The following is a 23,716-nucleotide window of genomic DNA, read 5'->3' on the forward strand; positions in this document are numbered from 1 at the left end:
CCATCCATGAACTGGGAGAGTTGTTCCACCGGAGAACACCCATAATATCCTGTAATTATGCCTATACTACACTCAGAAACCGCTTTCTAACTATCTTTACACATCTGTATTCACCAGCACCTGTGAGCTCCTTAAAGAAAGAAGCTGTGAGATCGTTCTCTTTGTAGCAAAAGTACCTAGCCTTGTCCTGTTGAGTGGGTGAGTGAGCGAATGCATGAATATGCTGTTCGCATCAAGCATCACACTCCTCCTGTGGCATGAAACGCCTATGACATCTTGTGTCAGCTCAAATATCTTACCTTTGTCATTGGTTGATGGTAGATTTAAAAAATTTTCTAATTACGATATAATTTTCCCTTAAATCTGTATGTAATATCAGTATTATCCACTTTTTTAAAAACACATGCGGTCTAGAAAGTACTGCATTCAATTTGTAACTGACACCTTATTCTTGCTTTGCCTTTCAGCCTCCAGCAGGGCCAGCCTCCTTGACCTAATTAGACTTCTCCACTCCCACATGGCTAGTAAATACTATAATTAATTTATAAAGGACTCTGGAACACCAGCTGGCAATAATTTCCTATTAATGGTTTGCACAGAACAAAAAGAGCATTTAGTTGTAGGAGATTTGTGAAGTATGTATGTATACTCACATCTTTCAACCCACTGAATTTCTAAGAATGTCAAATTGTAAAGTGTACCAAGTAAGCAATGTTTAATAATTTCTTGTCATTTCTTTCAGCACATTTTAGTTTGAATTGTAGAAAGAAATCTGTGTGACAAAATATTCCTAGAGATGTATATTTGGAGTATGTGAGACTTGCCTGTCCATGAATATTCACACGTATCCCAAGCACTGTAATAAACTATGTTGTTCTTAAAAGAATCTGAAAGAGAAGGTGGACAGTCCATTTAAGGAGTTCTCAATGCCTTGAGATAGTGACAACTGTAGTGACCATCTGTTGGAGTATTTGCCTATTCAAGAGCCGTGGCAGGCAAAATTTTTAAGATGGTTCTCCAAATTCCTGTCTCCTGGTATGCATGCCCTGTACTATACTCTGCCTTTCAGTGTGGGCAGGACCTGTTAATGTGGTGAGATGTTACTCCTTGGATTAGGGGATGGAATCATTTCTCCCATGACTACTTCATGTTATGTAAGACTCCAGTCGTGGTGGTAAGTAACAGTAATGGTAGCAGCGGTAACAGCAGCAGCAGCAGCAACAGGAGCCGACTGTGGGGAAATTCTCCCGCAGGCGAGTAAGCTCCGTGATGCAAGAGAGCTGTGTGATTAGGACCGGAAGGCCATCTCCAAGAGCCGAGAGAAAGCCCTGGCCAACACCTGGCAAGAAGAAAAGGACACCAGTCCTCTAGTTACAAGGAACTGAATTCTATCAACAACCTGAATGAGTCAGCAAGATGACCCTGAGCCTCAGATGAAACTGCACCCCCAGCCCACACCCTGATTGCTATCTGGTGCGACCCTAAGCAGAGAATAAGCCATCCTGAGGCTTCTGACCTAATGAAGCTGATGGATAATATGTTGCTTTAAACTGCTAAATTTGTAGTAATTAGTTACATAGCACTAGAAAACTAATATGAGAATCAACAGCCATCCCACAGCTGTAAATCCCAGAGCTACCTGGGGGCCTGGTGAACCCCACGTACAGTGAGAGGAGGATATTTGTCAAGAGGATCCTGAAGAGGAGAAACAGGGACTGAGGCCAAAAAAGTCCTGGTACAGATTTAGGGTGTCCTCCCCAGAAGGGCCTGCTGACCTGGCCAGTCCCCAGTAGACAAAAGAACATTCAGGGTTTCCACTTCTGGGACCCACACAAGACTAGGTTCTGCCTCACAGGCCCTGCCAGATGGTCCCAGGCACCACAGAGAACTTAGAACATTTGGAGGAAGATTCTCCAAAGTAACCCCCACCAACACCCCTAGCCCGAAATTGCGGGGCTTGGTTAAAAGTCCTCTTGCTCAGGTCTAAGAGTGTAACTGCTTCTACCTGCCCTGTGAACTCAGTAGCAGGGAAAACTGGTCCATGGAAAAAAATGATGTATAAGCAGATTCAATGGCAAGAGAGGAGAAAGCAGAGGAGAAAGTATGCTGCTTGGTTGCGAGATGACTTTCAGTCTACTTCTGAATCTGTGCTGCACTCTTCCCTTCCTACTCCATCAAATGCCTTCTAATATTAATTCCCTTCTCTTTTTTGTTATTAAGCCATTTTATTATTTTTGTTATTTGCAAGCATACAAAGCTGATGCAATATCCAAAGCTAGATTCTTAGCATTGTAGTTTCAAAAACTCAAGTTTATCATTTCCACCAGGGCAAATTAACCTCTTGGGGATCAACATGTTAAGAAGACCCATAAGAAACTAACATGAACCTCAGAGTGCCAATTTATCAATCTATAAAGAAACCTAAATCTAGAAAGAAAAACTTATATGGAGAATTTGCTCTGTGTAGTTTACCATGATAGGTTAAATGTACTCAGGAGAAAAAATTATCAGAGGATTGTTTGGTTGAGCATATAAAGTCATACCTTGGTATGGGGGCGAGGGGCAGGGGTTAGTTCCAGAACCCTAAGCAGATCCCAAAATTGGTGGATGCTCAAGATCAATAGTCAGCCTTCCCAATCAGTGGTTCCTCATTCAACCAACCTGGGATCATGTAGTACTGTATGTATTTACTGGAAAAAACTCTCTGTATAAGTGAACTAGTGTAGTCCAAACCCTTGTTGTTCATGGATCAACTCTAATTAGAAGAAAGAGAATGGATAGTCTTGGGGGATTTTTGTTTCAAGTTAGGATAGTTCAAATTCCTCTTCTATTCTAGGAATATTTCTCTTTAAAAATTAGTTTTAGTCCTTGAACTCAAGTAGCCTTCTGATTATTGCCACATATATTCTTATAATTTGTCTACTGTAATCCTAGACTTATCCCAAATCATCTTTCTGTTCACATATGATTCTCCCAGAAAATTTTCTCTAACTATAGTTGATTAACTTTTTGGTACATTAAGCATGTTATTCACCACCTCTAGTATCTATTATCTGTGAGTCTTTAATTAAAGAATTAATTAAATAATAATAGCCATTATTTACTGAGTTCTACCTATTAAGCATCTAAAGTGAGCTTTCTTACTTACTCCTTTCAGTAATTCTAAAGTACTGATAATATTATCATCACCTCTATTTCCTAGATGAAGAAACAAAATACAAATAGTTTAAGTGATTTGCCTAAGGTCACATAGTTAACAAGCAGCAGAGCTCGGCTGTGAACCCAAGAAATCTGACTATAGAGTCACCATATGTTACAATTTACAGCCTTTCACGAGGTACTTACACTTTCTAAACCTTGAAACAAAGCTAACAGTACCTTACCTAAAGATTGTTAGAAGTCTGAATGTGATAATGGATATAAAGGTCTTAGCACACTACCAAATATATAGTGATTACTAAATAGATATCATTAGTATAATTCTCTCAGGAATATGGATTGGATTTAGGAGATTCCTACTCACCTTAATAGTGCAAACACAAACTAGATTTTAGAATGAGTTCATTCTATTGTCAGATGGCTGATCTAATCAGTCACATCAGTCTTCCAACTTCCATTTCAAATGATATTACCCAATTTCCAAAATCTGAGTACCCTCCCCTCCATTTTGCAGACTGCACATATTGCTCTAAAACTCAGTCACAACTTCACACACTCCACAACTCTGCCTAAGGTCACTGCTGCCCTAGTGACCTAAAAAGTCACTTTCACTTTCCACAAATCCCCAGATTAAATGTAGGGAATTACAGAGGTATGAGTTTCACAGATGTATGTATGTATGTATATTTGTATTTATTTACCTAAATCTCTTGTTCTTTTGAGTAAGATCTACTTATTTCAAGAGCAAACATTTTATGGTTGCTTCTTAAGTTATAATTCCAGATATTTTATAACACAAGGATTAATATACCATAAATTTTTTTTTAAATTCTGGTCAACCAAAAAAATTATTTTAATATATTACAATTATGACTCTTGCAGTAAATTTAAGATTTGGAACTTTATACAAGATTATTTTTCACTGTTTTTGAATAGCAGATTTTTTTTTCTGCATATGTCTGAACATGCAAAGCACAAAACTTGCTTGATTTATCTGTATTTTAAAAAATTCTCTTTGACTCCAGAAATGTAAACTTCAGAAGTTAGATCATTGTTACCTTAAACCCTCAGTTAACTGTAGAACTGAGAACAGATCTTTTAATAGCTGTGTAATACAACTTAACATGAGTTATGGCAGATTCAACATCCTGACTGTAAGAAACCTCAGTCACTATCAGGGCCAGAAGGTATCCATTCACCAATCATAATCAGAAGGCCACAAGGGCATCTGTGATCTCTTTGCCCTTAAAGTTAGTATAATATTTAGCAGATCTACTGAATGGAAGGGGGGGGGGTAGGAGGGGTATGATGAGATAAGTAATTTAAGTATTTATTTCTTACAATTGTTAAAGTTAAAAAAAAAAAGCCCAAATCAAAAGTGTACAGCTCCATGAATTTCTATAAAATGAAGATATTTGTGTAACCAGAACCCAGATCATGACAAAGAATATTATCAGGACTCCAAAAGGCTCCTCATGTCCCCTTCTGGTCACTATCTGCTCCCCACTCCCGAGGGGAACCATCATCCTAGATTAGCTTGGCCTGCTTTTGAACTGCATGTACATGGACTCACATAGCATGTGCTGGTATATATCTGGCTTTTTCAATTTAATACTGTATTTGTGAGTGACAGCCACACTCTTCAATGTGATTGCAACTGGTTTATTGTCATTGCTGTATACAGTATTCCACTGTGTGCACATGAGTTTATTTATTCAGGCTACTGTTCATAAGCAATCAGGAACCTCTGGTTTGAGTGCAGTGATGAACATTATTACATACCTCTTTAGTGAACATACGTGCATTTCTGTTGAGAATACACACAGAAGTGGAATTTTAGGGTCATGGGTTGACTACAAGTTCAGATTTAATAGATCCTGACAAACCTACTCCAAAGTAAATGTACCAGCTGACACATCCACTAGCAGTGTATGAGAATTCTAGTTGTTTGATACCCTCTCAGATACTTGGTATTGTGTAAATTACTCATTTTAATCATTCTGATGGATGTGTAGTGGTAATCTGTATTTCTTTGGCTTGCAGTGCCAGTCAAAATGGAGTTAGACCACTACAGTTTATCTTTCCTACTGATTACAACTAAAAGTTCAGGGCAAAATACAAAAAGCAACTACCCGAGGACTCTAAAAAGTAAACAAAAACAGGCAGATTAGGGAAGAGAATCAAAACTTGGAAAAATACCGTGTGTGTTTGTTTTTCCTATTTTCTCCCACAGCTTTGACTTGAGGCCTGGCACCTAGTGGAACTGTGGTGGCAGCACAGGGAACAGAAACAGAGAAACTCCATGTATCTTGCCAGATGAATGGGGAAGTGGGGTTTCTGGGAGCTCAAGTCTGTGGGAAATAACTGTCTTTTTTTCTCCTTTTTTTTTTTTTTTTCCCTCTGGGCTTCGACCTGAGTTAGGGCCTAGGTTTGGAGAGCTACAACACCAAGAGAAACTGTCTTTCTAGACAAGGAAACTGGGGAAGGCAGCCTCTGTGTTCTAAAGAGTATGGAGGGAACACAGGTTTGGGTTGGTTTTTTTTTTTTCCTCTGTTTTCTCTCACCTCTTTGTTCCAGTGTGGGCCCTAGGCAGCTACTATAGCTATGGCACGAAGTTAAAACTTCAAGAGAAACCTCATATTTCTACCAGGAAAAGAAGACCCTGAAAAACAGAGTATAAGAGGAATATCAAAAGGAGGAGAGCTGGAGAAGGGGACTCCCTCATTCTATGTATGAACCCACATAAGTTCTGTGCTCACACCTTAACTGAGCATCAGCAGAGCAGACAAAAAGCTGCTGCATAGCAAAAGATATGTGAACTGAACCACATTTTAAATTACTGCCCAAGTTCCAAAATAATTCCTGAGTGTTATATGTATAGAACAGACTCAAAGCAGCACCATAAAGCCTTTGAAAACTGAACTGACATGGCACCACCCACAGGTGAGACTCAACTTGTGATATGAACCAAACTGGATGGATGGCTTCCTAAAACAAAACAAAAAAATGAACATTCCTCAAAGGCTTTTAACAGGACCCAGAGTTTATGCAACACCATATTCCAAATGCCTTGGATAAAAATCACAATTACTCAGTACACAAAGTGCTGGAAAAATATGGCCAGCTCTCAAGGAAACCAACAGCTGCCAACCACTGGATAAACAAGATGTTTACAATTATCAAAGACTTTAGAGCAAACATAACCAGAAAGTAGTTGAAAACGTTCTCTGCAGATATACGTCGTACTCTAGGGGGAAAAAAAAAAACCCTGTATTTTTGTATCCGAATTAATGACAAAAGCTGGGAAACAGAAGGGACAGACAGGCACCCAAAGTCTTATTACCAGGATATAGCAGTAAAATTAAGTGCAGCTACATACAAATTTATGCAACAATCTAGGATGATTTCAACATATATTGTTGAGCGAAAAAAAGCTGCAGACGATTACGTAACAAAAATCTATTTTTGCAAGGTTTAACCGTTTATCAAATTAAACATACATGTACATAAACTGAATTTTTAAAAAGCAAAGGAATAAACCCGAAATACAGGAGAGTATTACCTCTGAAGGAAGACCAGGGGATGGAATGGGAAAAAGGCAAAGGTAATTTTAACAAAACTGGCAATAGCCTACTTTTAAAATTCCTGATCGGTTCCCATGTGTACCATGTTTATCTATTACATCTATTTACGTACCCCAAAACAGTAAGTTTCTAAACGACATCCCATGTGCACAGTGAAAGAACAGAGTTCTCAAGCCTTCACGAAAGTGACTTCAAAAACTTGAAGAGCCCACTACACCTCACCCACTTACGGTAGACGTAGCTACCTGACGCTGCAAGCCCCAAAACTAACACAGTCACTTCCGCCCCCACCTCCATAGCCCCGCCCATCTGAGCGGAAGTACTTTCCTTTCGGGTCCTCCCGCCTGTAGGGGGCCCTCCGAGGCTCCTAGTGCCACGAAGGCCTCCCGCCTGGGCTGTCCTCGCGGCGCCTGTTAGTTTAGCTGTAGAGGATACATTTGCATTGTAACTCTTTCGCCAGGAAAAAGTCTCACGGGCATGTTACTCTGGATAATAACGTTCAGACTCAATCCTGGCTGAGTACTCTCACTGTCAAACCCCGTCACAGTTGTGCGAGAGAGTCAGGCGGCGTGGGGACAGCCCCGGAGTGCCAAAAGTCCCCGGCCCGCTTCCTCTTCACAAGACGTAGCTGCGGGTGGCTGTGGTGGCGGCGTCCAAGATGTCGACCAAGAATTTCCGAGTCAGTGACGGTGACTGGATTTGCCCTGACAAAAAGTGAGTTCATGAGGACCCCGAATTGGAGCGGGGTCGATCGGTGGAGGCTTTCCGAGGTCGAGTGGGCATTTTCCGTTTTTACGACCTCTGATGCGTTAAGCCGGGTGGAGGCGGCGAACTGCCGGCTCCCGGCGGGAGGGAGGCTCTTTCGTCTCCTCACGATGAGGTCTTTTGGGAGCCTTTGTTTTCATTTTATCTCCCGCGCTTCCTCGACTGTACCTCTCCAAGACAGCCAGTCGCTTTGGGGAACGAGATGGCCGACCCTTTGCCCCACACCCCGCCCCCGCCCCCGGCCGGGGTTCAGCGATAAGGAAATCCTGGTCTAGGCCAGCTCGGTATCGGATCTCCCACACGTGACTTCCCTGCAGAACTTTACTCTTGTTCGCTGAAAGCGTTGCTTTCTGCAACTCATCCTTTTGCTTCTCCTAGTTCACCTTGCCTTTTTTGTTTGTTTTGTTGTTGTTGGTTTTAACTCAAACTTTACGTACTCTATACTTTTTCCCACGAACACTGGCTATCTTTGGTTGGAGAAATTGACTTTATTGGCCTTTAATTTCCCCACAAAAATCGAACCTTTCGCCCCGTTAGAGCCGAAGCACATGAGGCCTGTGTTTTTTTCTGCCTGCTCAGCCCTGGAGAATGCCTGCTGCAGAGAAACACGTGTTTTTGTGGCCCTGCCTTTTGACATTGTTGCTGAAGCCAGTGTGCGCTAGTAAAATGTTACATTGTATTGACGGGTGCTTAAATGGGTGTACCTACCTGGAGATGTACGAAAATTATTACGGAACGTAATTGTCAGAAAAAAATTGACTACACAACTCATGTTCCAGTAAAAACCTTTGATTTCTTGTCCCTAAGCCACAGGTAGCATTTTGTGTTGTTGGTCATTTGTAGAATGATGTGCTTTTGGCAGTGTCAGTAATGACAGTATACTCAAAAATTTGAGGTAGATTTTTCTGAGAGTGCATTTCAACTCAGTTACGAATGTATGAATAGAGTAATGTCTACAATGTCTATAAATCCAGAAAACATTTTCAGAGTATGTTTTCAATGCTTTTTGAGGTCAAAAGGATATTCTTCAGAGGGAAAAACAACGTAAAAATTATTTGGAATGCTTCAGTTTACTGTCCATTCCGTTTTTCACATCTCTGTATTTCATTCTAGTATAACACCTAAAAAAGTAATCAGTTACTTAAAATTTGAGCTTTACATGTTATTTAGAGCATTCAGCATGCTTTTACCGGTATGCAGATACACTATGGACCACAGTGGTGAACCCAATAATTTTTTTGTTTTTTAATTAAGTTTGTTGAATATCATCATGAAGTGTTACTCTATATGTTGATTATTGCTTGTAGTTTTTAAACTGGGTTTCAGAGGTTTGATATCACCCCAAACTCAGTTTCCTTATAATTACTGAACCTATTTATATTTTTAGTCAGTACAACCTATCTTTCTTTGTTTCTTACCATTCTATCTCCTGCTTCCAATAAGTGTTTTATTACGATCTGTGAAGCCCTCTCTGACTTACTCATTTTCTTCCTCTTGGTCCATCCTTAGGATTTTGTATTTCTTGTAGTACTTTACACAATTTTATATAATTTTATTTTCTACACCGAGGATTACTATAAAGTTTTTTGAGCTCCCTGGTGCCTCATCAGTAATTGTTCAGTGGAGTCACATCTAAATTCAGCTTTGTAAAGAGGTTTCATCATAATTAAAGATACATGCTAATATGAGGGCTCTGAGGCACAGAGATCCTAAGTGACTTACTAGGATTACATAATTAGTAAGTGAAAGATTGGAGTTTCTTATCCTCGACATGTGACTTCAAATCTTTTTTTTCCAACTAAATTGTGAGGTTTGTTTTGTTTGGGTAGTTAACATTGACATTAGCATGATATGGGATGGTGTTAGAAGTTCGCAAGTTCTAGACCCAGGTATTATAAGGAGGACAAATTAAAAAGTTGTGTACACAGAATTTTTTAAATTGTAAAATTTTATAAGATGTCTCTAAATATTCTTTACTTAATTTTCAGATGTGGAAATGTAAACTTTGCTAGAAGAACCAGCTGTAACAGATGTGGTCGAGGTAAGTATTTAAGGAAGCTTCTATTAAGATTATATATACAGATCACTTCTTTATTTCCCCAGATTCATGCTGCATTTTTCTATTTTCAGAGAAAACGACTGAGGCTAAGATGATGAAAGCTGGTGGCACTGAAATAGGAAAGACACTTGCAGAAAAGAGCCGAGGCCTATTTAGTGCTAATGACTGGCAGTGTAAAACGTATGTTTCAAATTATCATTATATATATCAGTAAACAGATGCTTAAGGCGAGCTAACATTCAGAAAAAAAGAGGGAGGGGTATTTCAATGCACTAAAACCTATTTCTGTTATTAAAAATCTCAAAAACTTTTAACCTGTATCATTAATGTGAAATATATAGCAAAATTTATCTTGCCTTCTTACACAGTTATTTTAGAATTGTATGTTGCGTGGCATACATAATTATTCCTGAGTAGGTAGGTTTCTTAGTATTTTTGATTTTCAAGTACTGTATTGATTTTTCCAGTATCCATCTTTTTCTGTTATGCAGATGAATCAGATACATATGAAAGAGGACTTAAGTTCTTACACAAATTTCTGATCTTATATATAGTAAAATTAGTATTAGAGAATTTTCCAGCAACAAGTTAAGTCATTGAATTTGGTATGCTGTAGAATTCAGTTCTTGAACTGATTCCTCAAAAAAAAAAAGTTGTTTTTTGTTTAATATTTGGAGGATATAACCTTATTCTTGAGGTGAATTGGAAACTGAGAAATTAGTAGACTCTTTGATTTAAAATGTTTTTCCCCCCAAGGCAGCAAAATTGCTGTAGATAAATTTGTCATTTCTCATTCAATGACAAAGGCAAACCTTATATTGTACAGCTTTTGCTTTTCTACTTAAATAGTTCAGTCTGTTGGAACCCATGTTCTCTCTTGTAGTATCCTTAAAACATTTTTTATGGTAGTGATTTCACTCTTTCTGTTTTTAAAATTCTAGAATGTCTAAAAACATACTGCTTTTCTTACAGTCTACTGATTTGATATTTTTCACTTTCAAAGTTGCAGTAACGTGAATTGGGCCAGAAGATCAGAGTGTAACATGTGTAATACACCAAAGTATGCTAAGCTGGAAGAAAGAACAGGTGAGATACAGAAACATTCTAACTAAATGCTTTCGAAAGAACTGAAAATTGAGTTGTTAATTATATCACCTTCTCAAAAGAGCAGGGTAAATGAGGATTCTGTTTATTCTGATCTTACAGTTTTTAACTTGGTATTTTTTTCTTCATCCACAAAGTCATCTTCTGTTTTATAATTCCACAGTTGACGAAGTACAGCATCAGGGAGCCCTGTCCTCACAAGTTGTGACCTTAGGTTACTTTGTTCCTCAACCTTTCCTCCACTGGTCTACCTGTTAGTAACTATTAGTAATGATAGAGTAATACCTTTTTTTTTTCGTTCATTTGATATTTTAGTATGACAGAAAAAAGCGTAGGGGCACCTTTTAAAGTATTTGTCTAAAGCTCAGGCAATAATTCTCAAACTTGGCTATGCCTTAGAATCATTTGAGAAACTTAAAAATGCAGATTCCAAAACAGCTGTCAAAGGTCTTTGGAGTTGAGTCCCCAAAATCTGTAGATCATTCATATGGTGTTGGATAACCACTGGCCTGAATAATAATCTGCCATTGACTCTGTTGTCAGCAGTGAGATGAAAATATTTACCTAAGAATATAGTTTTGCCATTATCATCAGTTAGCCCAATTACATTATCAGTATACCTCAAATCTGACTTTATCATTCAACAACCCATACAATCAAAGGCTTCTTTCAATATATAGTCACTTTATCAGACTTAGACTTAGTAAACTGCTTCCCTGTTTTCTTTTCCTCCCTGACTTTAGACTGTTCCATTGTATCTTTGGTTTTGGGGCATAAGAGACCCACTAAAGAATCCTTTGGACCTAGCCCTTCCAAACTGCAACAGAAACTCTAGGATCATCCCCCTCCCCCTTTTTAAAACTTCATATTCTCACATGTGAGAACCTGATAGCCTGTCTTCTTAGACATGTTTTTCTTTTTCAATCCTCACGTCCTACTCTAGTCTCCTTATTCTCAGGTAGTAGTCTTGCCTGTGTACTACTGATTGGATAGATTAAGGCCGTCTACTAATAAAGGACTCTTTTTTTCTCCTTCCCTCACCTTTTTAAGGTTTACATTTTTTTACATTTAAAAAAAAAAATCCCTCTGTTCCCCCACCCCCACCCCGTTGTTTATACTCCCTTCGTTTTAGTTTCATCATCTACTTGCCACAGAATCTTGGGATTCTTCAAGGTCCAATCCCTAAGTTCTGTTTCTTTGCTCTGTATTTTCTATGCATTTTTTTCTAAGCCCTAAGTCTAAGTAACCATTGGCATACCATGATAATCAAATTTATGTCTTTAGTTTAGACTTCTTTGACCTGTATATTCACCATGTAAATGTCAAGCTCATTATATCCAAACTGAATTCATGATTCTCCCTCAGGACCTGGCCCTTTTCTAGTGATCTCTTTCTCATGATTAGTATCACCCATCATATGCTTGTTACATAAGCCAGAAACTTAGAAGTCCTTCGTAATAAGTCCTTAATTTCTCATCTACCTCCAAAAATCTTTTCCTTTACTACCCTAGGTGAAGATACCACTATATGTTGTTCCTTGGAAACATTTTGCTGGTTCATTAAATTCTTAAATGTGGGAATCACTCTTTATGTCCTGTTACTGTTCTGAAATATGTGAGTTAGTTAGATTGTTTTATTCTTGACCACATACCTTTCTATTATTTTTTTCAATGGGAGGTATTTTCAGTCTCAGTTAAGCGTACAACAGAGACCCGGCAGTCTAAAGTGTAGATTTTAGTTGTGACATCAAACAATAATGGCTTACTAATCTTGATTGCTTTCTAATAGAATATTTTGAAAATATTGAAAAGTTTATTGGTTTCAGAAAACTTGAGTGACTTCAGCCATGTATTTAAAATAGTTGCATTAAAACCAGTTTGGATGTCATTTATCATGTCACTTGATTTGCCTACATAACTAAGAATTTTCTAAGCTATAGCTACATTTTGGCCTGGCAAAATTTCAGTGTATCAGAGGATTTCAGAGTGTTTGCAACTGGTAAACAGTGAAATTTGATTGTTGGTTCTTACTGAGCCCACTTCTCCCAGAAGAATTATAATAAACTGCAGAGAAAACTCCTTTTAAAACTTGGTTATAGCAGAAGTTTAAGGAGGTGTTTTCCAACCATATATTCCTTGCATTAGTCAAGTCATACAGGACATTGTGAAATTGAGAAGAGGTAGAAATATAGCCACAAACGCTTCCAGCTGTGAATCTAACTTGGAGACTGTTCTTTGTAGTGATTTTTCTTTTTAAGACCGGTAATTTATTACAGACAAGTGCTGTTGATAGGATTTTCCTTTTTTTTTTTCCTATTTAGAGGTGATTTTGACACATTTCTGTTATTTTGATGGATTGTCATAGGATAACAATTTATGCCCCTTTTTTAGGATATGGTGGTGGTTTTAATGAAAGAGAAAATGTTGAATATATAGAAAGAGAAGAATCTGATGGTGAATATGATGAGGTAAGCTATATGTTAGTGTACGAGTTGAATGCAACTTAGAGAAACATGTTAGAAAATGTCTCAAATGCAAAAGGGAAATACTAAATGTATCTCATTTTTGTAAGTGCACTTTGAGTCTTTTATAGCAGTTTAGCATTTTGTAGGAAATTATGATTAACTTAAATATAATTGACATAAAAATATATTGATCGGAATATGTAAAAGTGACTTTTTAGAAAAATCTTAATGTTGGTGGTTTCAGTTAACAGAAATATTATGAAACTTCTTCTCTAGTTTGGACGTAAAAAGAAAAAATACAGAGGGAAGGCAGTTGGTCCTGCATCTATTTTAAAGGAAGTTGAAGATAAAGAATCTGATGGAGAAGAAGAGGATGAGGATGAAGACCTTTCTAAGTATAAATTAGATGAGGTAATTGATTTCCTTGTTGTATTTTCCCTTTGTTTTATTCGAGCTATGGCATAACATTTGAATGTGTTTGACAGCCTTTGGCCCGTAGTGAGGATATGTTCTCCAGTGTAATCATTTGTTTTCACAAAGATTTTGAAATTCCACTCTGCGAAGCACTATTCTGGCTCTGGAGATATAATAAGGACTGAGATAGAACTAGTCTTCTCTTAATGAAACTTAAATTCTACAAAGGGAGAGACATAAATGGACAAGATAGTTTGGATATTAATACTGTCTTGATACATGTGATAGCAGATCATTAGAAGAGCTACTTTGGTTCCAATGGATGGGAGATTTCTGAGGAAGTGAAATTTGAGCTAAGACTTGAATGAGAAAATGATATGAAGGAGCCTAAGGTCAGAGCACTTTTAGGCAGTGAGAGCAGCAAGTGAAGTTTCCCTAGTAGGAAGCAAGCCAGCAATATTCAAAAAATCATACATGGGTTAGTGTGGTTAGACCAGAGGAGAGAATGTGACAAAGGGGACAAAAGCCACATCAGATCTAGTGATAACTTATTCCATGGGGCCTGAGTATAAAATTTTATGGATGAGTAGATCCAGATTAAGGGTACTTTGGGGTCTAAACATAGGAGGTCCTCAAATGCAACTAAACAAATGTGGAATGATTTTTATAAACAAACAAATGAGGTATATTATCTAATGTGTTTCAAAAGGATGACTGTCAACATATTGAAATACTGAGGAGACAGTATGGATTCCCAAAGTTAGGGAGACTAGTCTAAAAGATTATGGTAGTGTACCAGAGGAAAGAATGAAGTTCTGAACCTAAGACTTAAGGGAAGTGGTTTCAAGAACTTTTAAAGGAATAAAACTGAAAATTCTTGACAGCTCATTTGGTAATACATTGTGACAGAAAAAAGGGGAAATGAGTATGACTTCTATGTTTACTTCTTTGGAATGTCTAAGACAGTCATTGAGTCTCTTTAGCTGAGATGAGGAATATTTCAGGATTGAGAATGAATTTGCTGAGATGTTAGTGATACAGCCATATGGAGATGTCCACTACACAGAGCTAGTCATTCCTAGTAGATAGCTTCGATATCTGAATGTTTAAATATAATTGGTCCTGAATTTTTGATAGGATGAGGATGAAGATGATGCTGATCTCTCAAAATATAATCTTGATGCCAGTGAAGAAGAAGATAGTAATAATAAAAAGAAATCTAATAGACGAAGTCGCTCAAAGTCTCGGTCTTCACGATCTTCATCACGCTCATCCTCCCACTCAAGTTCAAGGTCTAGGTCCAGGTAAACGGGTACAGGTCAAGGGTAACACCAGTCAAAATGTCAGTATCTAACTTCTTTATTTATAAATTTTGTTTTTCTTGGCTAAATAAACTTTCCTTTTCTTTTAGAGTTTTCATTCAAGTCACCTCTTAAAAGATAATTTTCTCTATCTTAGTTCGAGGAAGTTATTACTGTCCAGAAATTCAGAAATGCAAAATTTTAATATGAGACTTCCTTAGGCTGTTTAAGCACCATGCCTTTTATTAAAATAGACTTGAACAATTCAATTAAATCGTTATAAATGATACTTAGTTACCCCATCATTATATATAATATTTAGTTACCTTAGAAATTTTTAAGTAAATAAAGTGAAGATTGATTTATATTTCCACTGATGACACTGAAGACTAGTACAGAAATTTTCTAGGCATTAAATTATTGCTTATTACACAGTGCTTTAGTAACTTTGGTATAGATATTCTGAATAAAGGAACTAATTCAGCTGTATTAGTTCTATGGTCTTCATGTTCATACTTTATGGAGCTGTCCAGTAATAAATTAGAGGATTTAATTGGTTTTGTACTTGAATATTATTTTGTTAGGTAAAATTTTAATAAATATTCCTTGATTGTGTAATCAGCAATAAAAATAAAATTTAGGGTGAGAAAAACCAATATAAGCAGTGTTCCCTTGAACTCCTATTCAGTTAAGTGAAACCATGAGCAATGAATTTTAACTGTATTGAAGAATAAAATACTAGCTAATTGAGTACTTAACAGTTAGATAGTTGTTATTGAGTACTATAAAGCCTGGAAGCTTAAAAGTGTGGTTAGAAAGATACTAGTTTTAAGATGAAAATGTAATCTTTTTCTGTTGATTATTATTTTCAGGGACAAATCAAATGTATAAATTAGATTAATAAAATTTATTTCATTTGTTTTTTTTTTTTTGATTCAAATAGACCATATCTCCCCTTGTGTCACTTTTTAGTAATATGATTACCTAAAACAATGGCAGGATTGTTAATGTATTTTTCCTTTAATTCTCTAACCTTTGAGGAGATGGGAAAACATAGAAGTTAAAAACATACACATGTCAACATTTAAGCTTCATACTAGCTAGTGATCAAGGAAATAGAAGGACTTTATAAGGGAAATTGACAGAAATATTTCACAGACGTTAAATATGAATTGCAGCATTCACTATTCCTGGATGTGTAAGTCCCAGAATACTATTAACTATTTGTGAACATTAAGTATTCAATGTTAATTAATGACAACGCTGGATGTTTTTATTTGTATAATCTTGAATGATTTTGAGTGATTTTGTGCAACTTGGAAAGTAATAGTTGATCATTTTCAAAAATTATCTATTAAGTTTTGGCATAAATTTTAAAATGGAACAATAAGTTTAGTTACTTTAAAATATTGTGTTTTGAAGATATATGTGCCAAATAGTTATTATATGAAAATGAATTCTAATGCATATTTTTCTTTCAGTGTTCATATCACAAAGCTCAATAAAGTGGTTCTGGAAAAAAAAATCATTCCATGTGTTCCAGGTCCCGTTCAAGAAGTTCTTCCAGTTCGCAGTCAAGATCTCGTTCCAGTTCCAGAGAACGTTCGAGATCTCGTGGGTCGAAATCAAGGTGAATGAGGTAGCATCTCTCTGTAAAGCAGAGAGAAAAAATATTTAAAGGCTGCAGAAGGTGTTGGCTGCTTTTTTTCTCTTATTTTGCTTCTACTTGTCAATTTTATTTTAGCATTAGAAAACTAATGCACTTGCCTCAGCTTAATTTTCTCACCATGAGACATTTCCATTACAAGCAGTGTGCCAAGACATTCCCATGATTGAATTAAGGTGGTTATTTTGCATTATGCAAGCTTTGCTATATTTGTGCTAAAATGTGATGAATAGGAAGATGGAGCCAAGTCTTATCACCAGATGTCTATTCATTAAAGTTGTATTTGCAATGGTAGTTAAAATTAGAGATACGCAAATTAAAAGTTTGCTTGGTTTTTCAGACAAAAATAACGCTGCCTCAAAACAGATTTTCTTTTGCAAGACAGTTTCAATATTTACAGAAACAATTTTGTCATTTATATCAGGTGAAGTTTCTGGAGGGCTTTATTTTCATTTCACTGTAATATTACACAGTATTATGCATAGTATGTGTAATATGTAAGAAGTGTAGACACTTCTTAAATTCCACAAACTAAATCAAGAAGTCTGGTTGGTTAGTCTAGGTAGAAGGTGATCTTAAAGTAAACATTCTTGTTAACTTCAGGTAGCATTTAGTCAGACCTACAGAGGCAAAAATAATTTGTAAAGATGCAAATGAGAAACTAGCTTTTAGTCTCAAAGTTTTTTTCTAAACTTAGTCAAAATATGCTGCCTTTCTTTTTAAGTTAATTTATTGATCTATTAAAAGCATGTGTCATAAAAAAGAAAATAACTAAAATTCCACTTGTGTGGAACTTCACGCTGAAGTGTAGTGATAGCTATTTTGGTAAAATGATTGCTTAATCGTTTATTAGCGCCAACTCTAGCATTAGAGGGCAACTGCAATTTAACAACATTAAGGAGAAACAATTGATGTGCACACTTGTATTAAGCCAATACAAAATGAGAGCAAATGAGTTTATTCTTATCATTATTATGTATTATCAATGTTTTAGTTCTTCTGCTTCAGTGCTTCTTAGGTGAAGATTCTTAAATCCTAGTTCCCTTGGGGAAGCACTTTGATTAACATTTACAGAACAGCCTTCATATTCTTTGCAAACATTTTTTTCATTGCTTATAACTTTCCAAAGAATTCTCCTTTTGGGCTTTCTGATTTTATTTTAAGCCCAAAGGTGAATTTTTTGGGAAGTTTGAGCTAAATTACTTCAACCAAAATATGTAAATGAAGAAAAAAAATTGTATTTAAACATTTGCACATTACCTCTACCTGAAACATGTGAATGTCAACACTTCATACTTCATGGATAGTGATCTTTCATAAAAATAAATATTGTTAATATAAATTGTTTTAAAAGTTATTCATTTTATTTTTCTTTGAATATTTAGCAGTTTAATAGCTACTGTTCTTTGTCATTTTGTCCCCCTGCTTTTTCTGTAGCAACTTAACTAGTAGTTGCATAGTTCCACAAAGAATTGTTACACTTATTTTCCCCAGGAAGTTGTATGATATAGTTTTTTGACCACATGGAGATGTAGTTTCTAGACACAAAGTCATGCAAATGCCCAGTTACCTGTTGGTTTTGCTATTTATATATACTTTAAAATGAAAGCCTTAAATTAAAAAAAAAAATTAAGATTCTCCTTTAATATATTAAGCTGGTTTTTAATTACAAGTAATGAGCACTTAGAATCTTTAAAGGTGATGAAATCAAAGTAAATGTATTTAAATAGAGTTGAGTTCATGGTTGAACCAGAAGTCTTCTGTTGAATAAGCTGTAAGTATTCTTTCTTACAAAATTTTTATAGTTATAAATTCTTATTTGTTTATTTTTGGAGCTGTTAACTAAACTATTTACCTCATTTCTTCTTTTAATGAAATGTTTGATTTGTTTCTCAATCAATGAAGATCCAGCTCCAGGTCCCACAGGGGCTCTTCTTCCCCACGAAAAAGATCTTATTCAAGTTCATCATCATCTCCTGAGAGGAACAGAAAGAGAAGTCGTTCTAGATCTTCATCTGGTGATCGCAAAAAAAGACGAACAAGATCACGGTCACCCGAAAGGTTTGGGTTTCTGTAGAAATAAGAATGGGTGTTCTTAAGTGTGTTTAATAGATTAAGTAACTTCTTGGTCAAGGATTAGGTTTTCATTGTCTCCTTTGTTCCCACTTTAAATTATTCTTTTCAACTTTGAACTTCAAAAAACAGATTACTTTGTTTATCCTGTGTGATTTGACCAAGTTGTTCAGAAAAGTTGTAGAGCAAAACACTCTCTTCTGCTATCTGATTATTTTATTGTTTAGATTTTTATTTTTATATATAATTATAGCCAACTCTCGGTTATTTTGTCTTTTAAGATTTTAATTCAGAAGCTGTGTGATGATGTAATTTAGAGGTTGATTTTTATAGGTATTTATGCTATTGATTTTACATTAAATTTAGAAAATGTAGAATTCTAGGGCATTTAGTAAGAAAATTAACTACTATAGATCATTGGAAATCTGTCCTCATTTAAATATGTGTAAATACATTTCTACAGCAAATTATTGTTTCATGCCCTTTGTCTATAAGGAAATTGTTCTTGTAGCTAATAGATTTTTCATCTTACAATCTGAATCCATTTTTTGTAGAGAAAGAACTTTACTAGATTATTTTATCTATGTTTACATTTTTAAACTTTGGAGAGTGTGTCATCCATCTTTCAGCCTTTTCTGCAGCAGACTAATTATTCTTTATCTCTCTCTTGGTTCTTAATGTCTAATTATATAGTCATTTTAATGGCTTCCTTAATAATCTTTGCAAATTCTTTATATCCTTTCAGCTTGTGAAAGTAAAGATTAGATAAAACCTGATTTTTTGGTGCATTCACTGGTAGGATTACCTCTACTTGTACATAAGGATTGGTTTTGCTTCTTCCCATTTTGAAGTTTAGATATTAAGGTTACACACAACTAGTCTAGTTTCTGTGCATTTGTTCCTTTGTGAGAAAACTACTCTGTACTTGAATGAAATTCATTCTGTTACTTTTTTGCCACTTCTGCACATTTTTATCTTAGCCACATATAATCCCCCTAGTTTGTTGTCATCTAAACTTAATGAACATGTTCTCTATTCCATAAGCCAGGTGATTGGTGAAAACACTAAACAACCCTGAGCCCAGGGCCAGCCCCTCGGAACACCACTACTTTACCCAGGTTGATATATTGACTTATTCATATTAGCTGCATGAATATAATCCTGTAACTAATTGTACAATCATCTTATGTGACCTAGATTTCCAAAACATGATTATTTATGGATATATATTTGCATATACAGTCAGAAGCCTTGCTGTACCTGTTTCACATGTAGACTTACCAGACTGTCTACAGTGTATCACAGAATGACTTGGTCACATTGTCATTACCAAGTTTAAATGCCTTTGTTGTATATTAATCTAATTTTATATAATTTTGCAAGGCCTTCCTTTATTACCTTAAATAATTGAGAGGTGGCTATATCTTGAGGTATTTTTAAATTATAGAGAATTTTTAATTATGGTTACACTACTACTGGGCTCATATCCTAGGTCTAAGTACTAGTTAATTGTATGTATTTAAGTTTATATCCTAGATTTTAATTATTCATTTTGTCAGTGTAATGAGGTCTAATTTTTTTTATATTCTCGAAGTCTTATGATTGAGTGCTGATTTGAGCTCCAGCTCACTAGATTACCTGCTTTCTCCATTATGTCTTACAGGCACCACAGGTCATCTTCTGGATCATCCCATTCTGGTTCCCGTTCAAGTTCAAAAAAGAAATAATGTATTAAAATTTACATCTTAAAAAAAAAAAGTCCAGTACAATGCATGAAGCATATTTTTTTAAGAAGTTAGTGTCTTACTTGGTCAGAAGTGCTAAATCTGCTAGTAGAGGTGCATGCCTTTCATTGCTTTTCAGAACAATACAGCTGTGTTTATTTGTGAAATTAAAAGTAAATAGTATTTTAAGCCATAATGTCCCAAAATAGATGGCTCTGTTTATCATTCATTATTTACAACCATTTGCTTCATTTGAAACCATCTCAGCTATAGCAAAGTACTATGTTTTCTAATTTGAACTCTTGTTTTTCTCATCTCCAAATATGAACTGTCTGTTGACTTGAGACAGCATTACCTAGGCTTGTCTGGACTTTGAGCGTGGAGGCAAGACTGTGGTAAAGTAGTTGGAAACAATCTGTTTAAGTTAATCTGGGGAGAGCAGTCAATCTACTTATGTTAACCTATGTCAAAGTAAATCTTAAGAGAAAAATTTAACGAGTTGTAAAACAGTCAACTGGAAATTTCTTTATTTTGAAATTCCCTAATTTAAGGGTGCCTTAGAATCATTGTCTCTGTTTTTTCCGCTTTTATAAGTTTAATACTGAAAAATTCGTGAATTGCAAAGGAAAAGGGTGTTATTTCTCCCTTTCTATTTGCAGCAAGAATGCCTAATAGTGTATCTCTTCTCTACTATGGCTGATGAGAAAAACATCTTATTTTAAAATGTTTATTCTAACATTTTAAGAAGCTCTGTGTGATACCCTTTAAAAATCCCGTTATCGCATATGATAGGGTAAGCAGAGATTAAACCATGGTTAATGAAGAACCAATTGAAGAAAGCTTTTGAATTATATTTCTCTTTGGGTGAAGACCAACAGAGACATTGTGAATTTAAGTACACATATACTTTGAAATGTTTAACTTTAAACATGCTGCATAAAGTTTTCTTCTGAGTAAAGGATGCTTATTTTCTCATGACATAAGCAGAAATAATTGTTCCTATTCCCTTGAAATTACTTATGGCTTAAAATACTTTCAGGGTTTGTTTTATTTCTCAAAATTAAAATCTGGTCATTTGAGCTCTATTTTGTCTTCTGGTTTAAAGAAAAAAGATTTCTCTTAACAGTATCTTCAGTGACAATGCAAGGTAAGTATATTAAGGGAAATCGACAGCTGTGCTTGGGAACTTTTTGTCATGGGGATCGATACCCACTTTTTCTTGTTTTGGTTTGTTTCTCCTTAACTTACTGCAATTAAAAATTAAAATGTTTTAAGATATTTAGTAGGCAGACCAAAATTATATTTGTTTTTTATTTTAAAATGAGTGATTTTTCTCTTCAGCTGATCTAAAGATAAAAGCAAAATAGCTTACGTAGAAATATTTTGATAATATTTTTACAATGAACTTCCCCTTGTTTTTTTATGTCTTAATTTTCTTTGCTACATTTACTGTAGGTTGCACAAGAACTTTTACTCTTGTAATTGTGCCTCAGACTTCTTGAAAGTCCACCTTCTAAATTGCCCAGATGGTCTTCTAGATTCTACATGTTGCCGTTGGTTTATTCTTGTGCTTTCTGTATTTAAAACTTTGGCTGTGCTAATAAGAAAATGCAAGAATTTAGCTAATAGTAGTTTACAGACAATTGGAATGATTATGATTTTAATTTGGTTTAACTAAGCTGTGCTAGTTCATTTCATAAGGAAATGATGCTGTAGACAAATGTAAATAAAGCTTGTGAGTCAAGCATCAAGTTGTGTTTGTTAGAAATAAATTAGAATTTTTAAGCTGTGATTTAATGTTCATTTTTAAGCTATTTAAGTCTGGTTTGTTACTTTGGGTTGTGCATTTTAAACTCCCTATATTCACTTATCCTTTGTGTAATGTCACCGTATTTTTGTGTATGAATGCTTGGTTTAAAACATTCCAAAGCTACGATCACTATATAACGTTGGGTACTTAACAATTTTTGTGACTTTTTTTTTTAACAGTAGCCAAATTAGTTGAAGACTTTATGCCAGAATATTAAATACCTCATTCCATGTGGTAAAATAGTGCACCACTGTGTGCTTCCTGAATTATTCTGTCACGTAAGCATCCAACAACTATCCCTCTTAACTGCTAAGTGTTCTTAATTTTCCATTCAGAATCCTTTTATCCAAACAGTATTAAATGGTGTCTGGTAACAAATGCCCGAATTCAGAGCAAGCTCTAAGCATAAGACTATCTCTAGGCACAAGGTAAATTAGTCTTTGTTTTCTTTCTCATCTCTTGGTATTTGGCATCCACAACCAGTGTTGTAGCTACTGGTAAAAAGGTAGAGAATTTCTACCTTCTGACCCCTGTTTTTGACATAATTGTTAGGGGTGTTTGTTTTTTGTTTGTTTTTGTTTGTTTTTAATAGAAATAACCTTATAGCTTTCCTGAGCTGGAAATAGTTTTATTTCTGGAAAACAGAGTGGATAGTTTTAACTAAAAGACAGTTTAAGGTATGTAACAGTGATTTGCAGGCATTATGTAATTCTCCTTGTCACCTTTACATACTACTGGTTTTTCCTTGTTTTACAAAAAAGGAAGGTTACAACTTAAGGAAATTAAAAACTTCTCAAGGGAGTCACAGAAGTGGCTGAATGGGGATTTGCCCCTAAGTCTGACGGCAGAGTTAGTGTTCCCTCTGATAACCTTACCAAATAATCTGAGAAGGTAAATGTTAAGCCAAACTGGTCAGATTTTTTTTTTAATGATTTGGTAGACTGGTGTTAATTTCAATCATTTATAGGTAGGTAGACAGATGGTAGATAGACATACTATTTTGAAGTAACTTTAGATTTACAGAAAAGGTTTCAAAGATAGTATACAGAGTTCCCATATACCTCCATTCAGTTTCAACCATTGTTAGCATATTGCCATGTAATTTTATTAAAACTAAGAAACCAGCATTGGCATATTACTATTACACTCCAGAGTTTATTTGAATTTAACAATTTTTTCATTAGTCTATTCCAGGGTACCACATTACACTTTGTCATATTTCTCCAGTCTCCTCTGGTCTGAGTTTCTCATTCTTTCTTTGCTTTTGATAACTTAACAGTCTAGAGGAGTACCGGCAGGGTATACTTTAGAATGTCTCTCACCCTGAGTTTGCCTGGTTTTTCTTGTGATTAGACTGGGGTTTGGGTTTTTGGAGCAAATACCCTAGAGGTAAACAGCCGTTCCCTCACACCATGTCAGGGGTACATGATACCCATATGACATCACTGGGAATGTTAACCTTAATCATTTGATTAAGGTAGGAATTACCTTAAATCACCATTGTAGTTCGTGTTTTTTTGTTTGTTTGTTTTTCTTAATCGACTCCATTCTTTGGAATCAAGTTACTAAGTATAGCCCACCTTCAGGGTAGGG

General features: G+C 35.6%; 1 protein-coding gene and 1 long non-coding RNA gene across 5 annotated transcripts in view; one reads left to right on the forward strand and one right to left on the reverse strand.

Annotated features, from left to right (window-relative positions):
• The window catches only part of LOC116282813 (uncharacterized), a 228,358-nt gene extending 221,251 nt beyond the window's left edge, over positions 1 to 7,107 (reverse strand). For all 3 annotated transcript variants that reach the window (XR_012079023.1, XR_012079024.1, XR_012079025.1), the window contains exon 1: positions 6,856 to 7,107. This is a non-coding gene — a long non-coding RNA (uncharacterized lncRNA). The remainder of the gene's footprint in view (positions 1 to 6,855) is intronic.
• A 159-nt stretch (positions 7,108 to 7,266) lies between these two features.
• On the forward strand, positions 7,267 to 22,105 carry ZRANB2 (zinc finger RANBP2-type containing 2). Of its 2 annotated transcripts, XM_006205336.4 has the most exons (11): positions 7,267 to 7,457; positions 9,497 to 9,549; positions 9,639 to 9,747; positions 10,571 to 10,653; positions 13,062 to 13,138; positions 13,412 to 13,546; positions 14,687 to 14,853; positions 16,394 to 16,480; positions 18,422 to 18,577; positions 19,634 to 19,707; positions 20,253 to 22,105. In XM_006205336.4, the coding sequence occupies exons 1-10, from the start codon at positions 7,402 to 7,404 to the stop codon at positions 19,665 to 19,667; spliced, it is 957 nt and encodes a 318-aa protein (XP_006205398.1). In that variant the 5' UTR covers positions 7,267 to 7,401; the 3' UTR covers positions 19,668 to 19,707; positions 20,253 to 22,105. The 2 variants fall into 2 exon arrangements, with proteins under 2 accessions (XP_006205398.1, XP_006205396.1); XM_006205334.4 differs by lacking the exon at positions 19,634 to 19,707.
• The last annotated feature ends 1,611 nt before the right edge of the window (positions 22,106 to 23,716 follow it).

This window comes from Vicugna pacos, chromosome 13, assembly GCF_048564905.1.
Source record: "Vicugna pacos chromosome 13, VicPac4, whole genome shotgun sequence".
NCBI lineage: Eukaryota > Metazoa > Chordata > Mammalia > Artiodactyla > Camelidae > Vicugna > Vicugna pacos.

Bases quoted from the DNA above. Each gene is read 5' to 3' on its own strand.
- ZRANB2 (XM_006205334.4), top strand. From the start codon at position 7,402: ATGTCGACCAAGAATTTCCGAGTCAGTGACGGTGACTGGATTTGCCCT. The intron at 10,654-13,061 runs GTGAGATACAGA...CCCCTTTTTTAG, and splicing joins TAAGCTGGAAGAAAGAACAG to GATATGGTGGTGGTTTTAAT. The intron at 13,139-13,411 runs GTAAGCTATATG...CTTCTTCTCTAG, and splicing joins CTGATGGTGAATATGATGAG to TTTGGACGTAAAAAGAAAAA.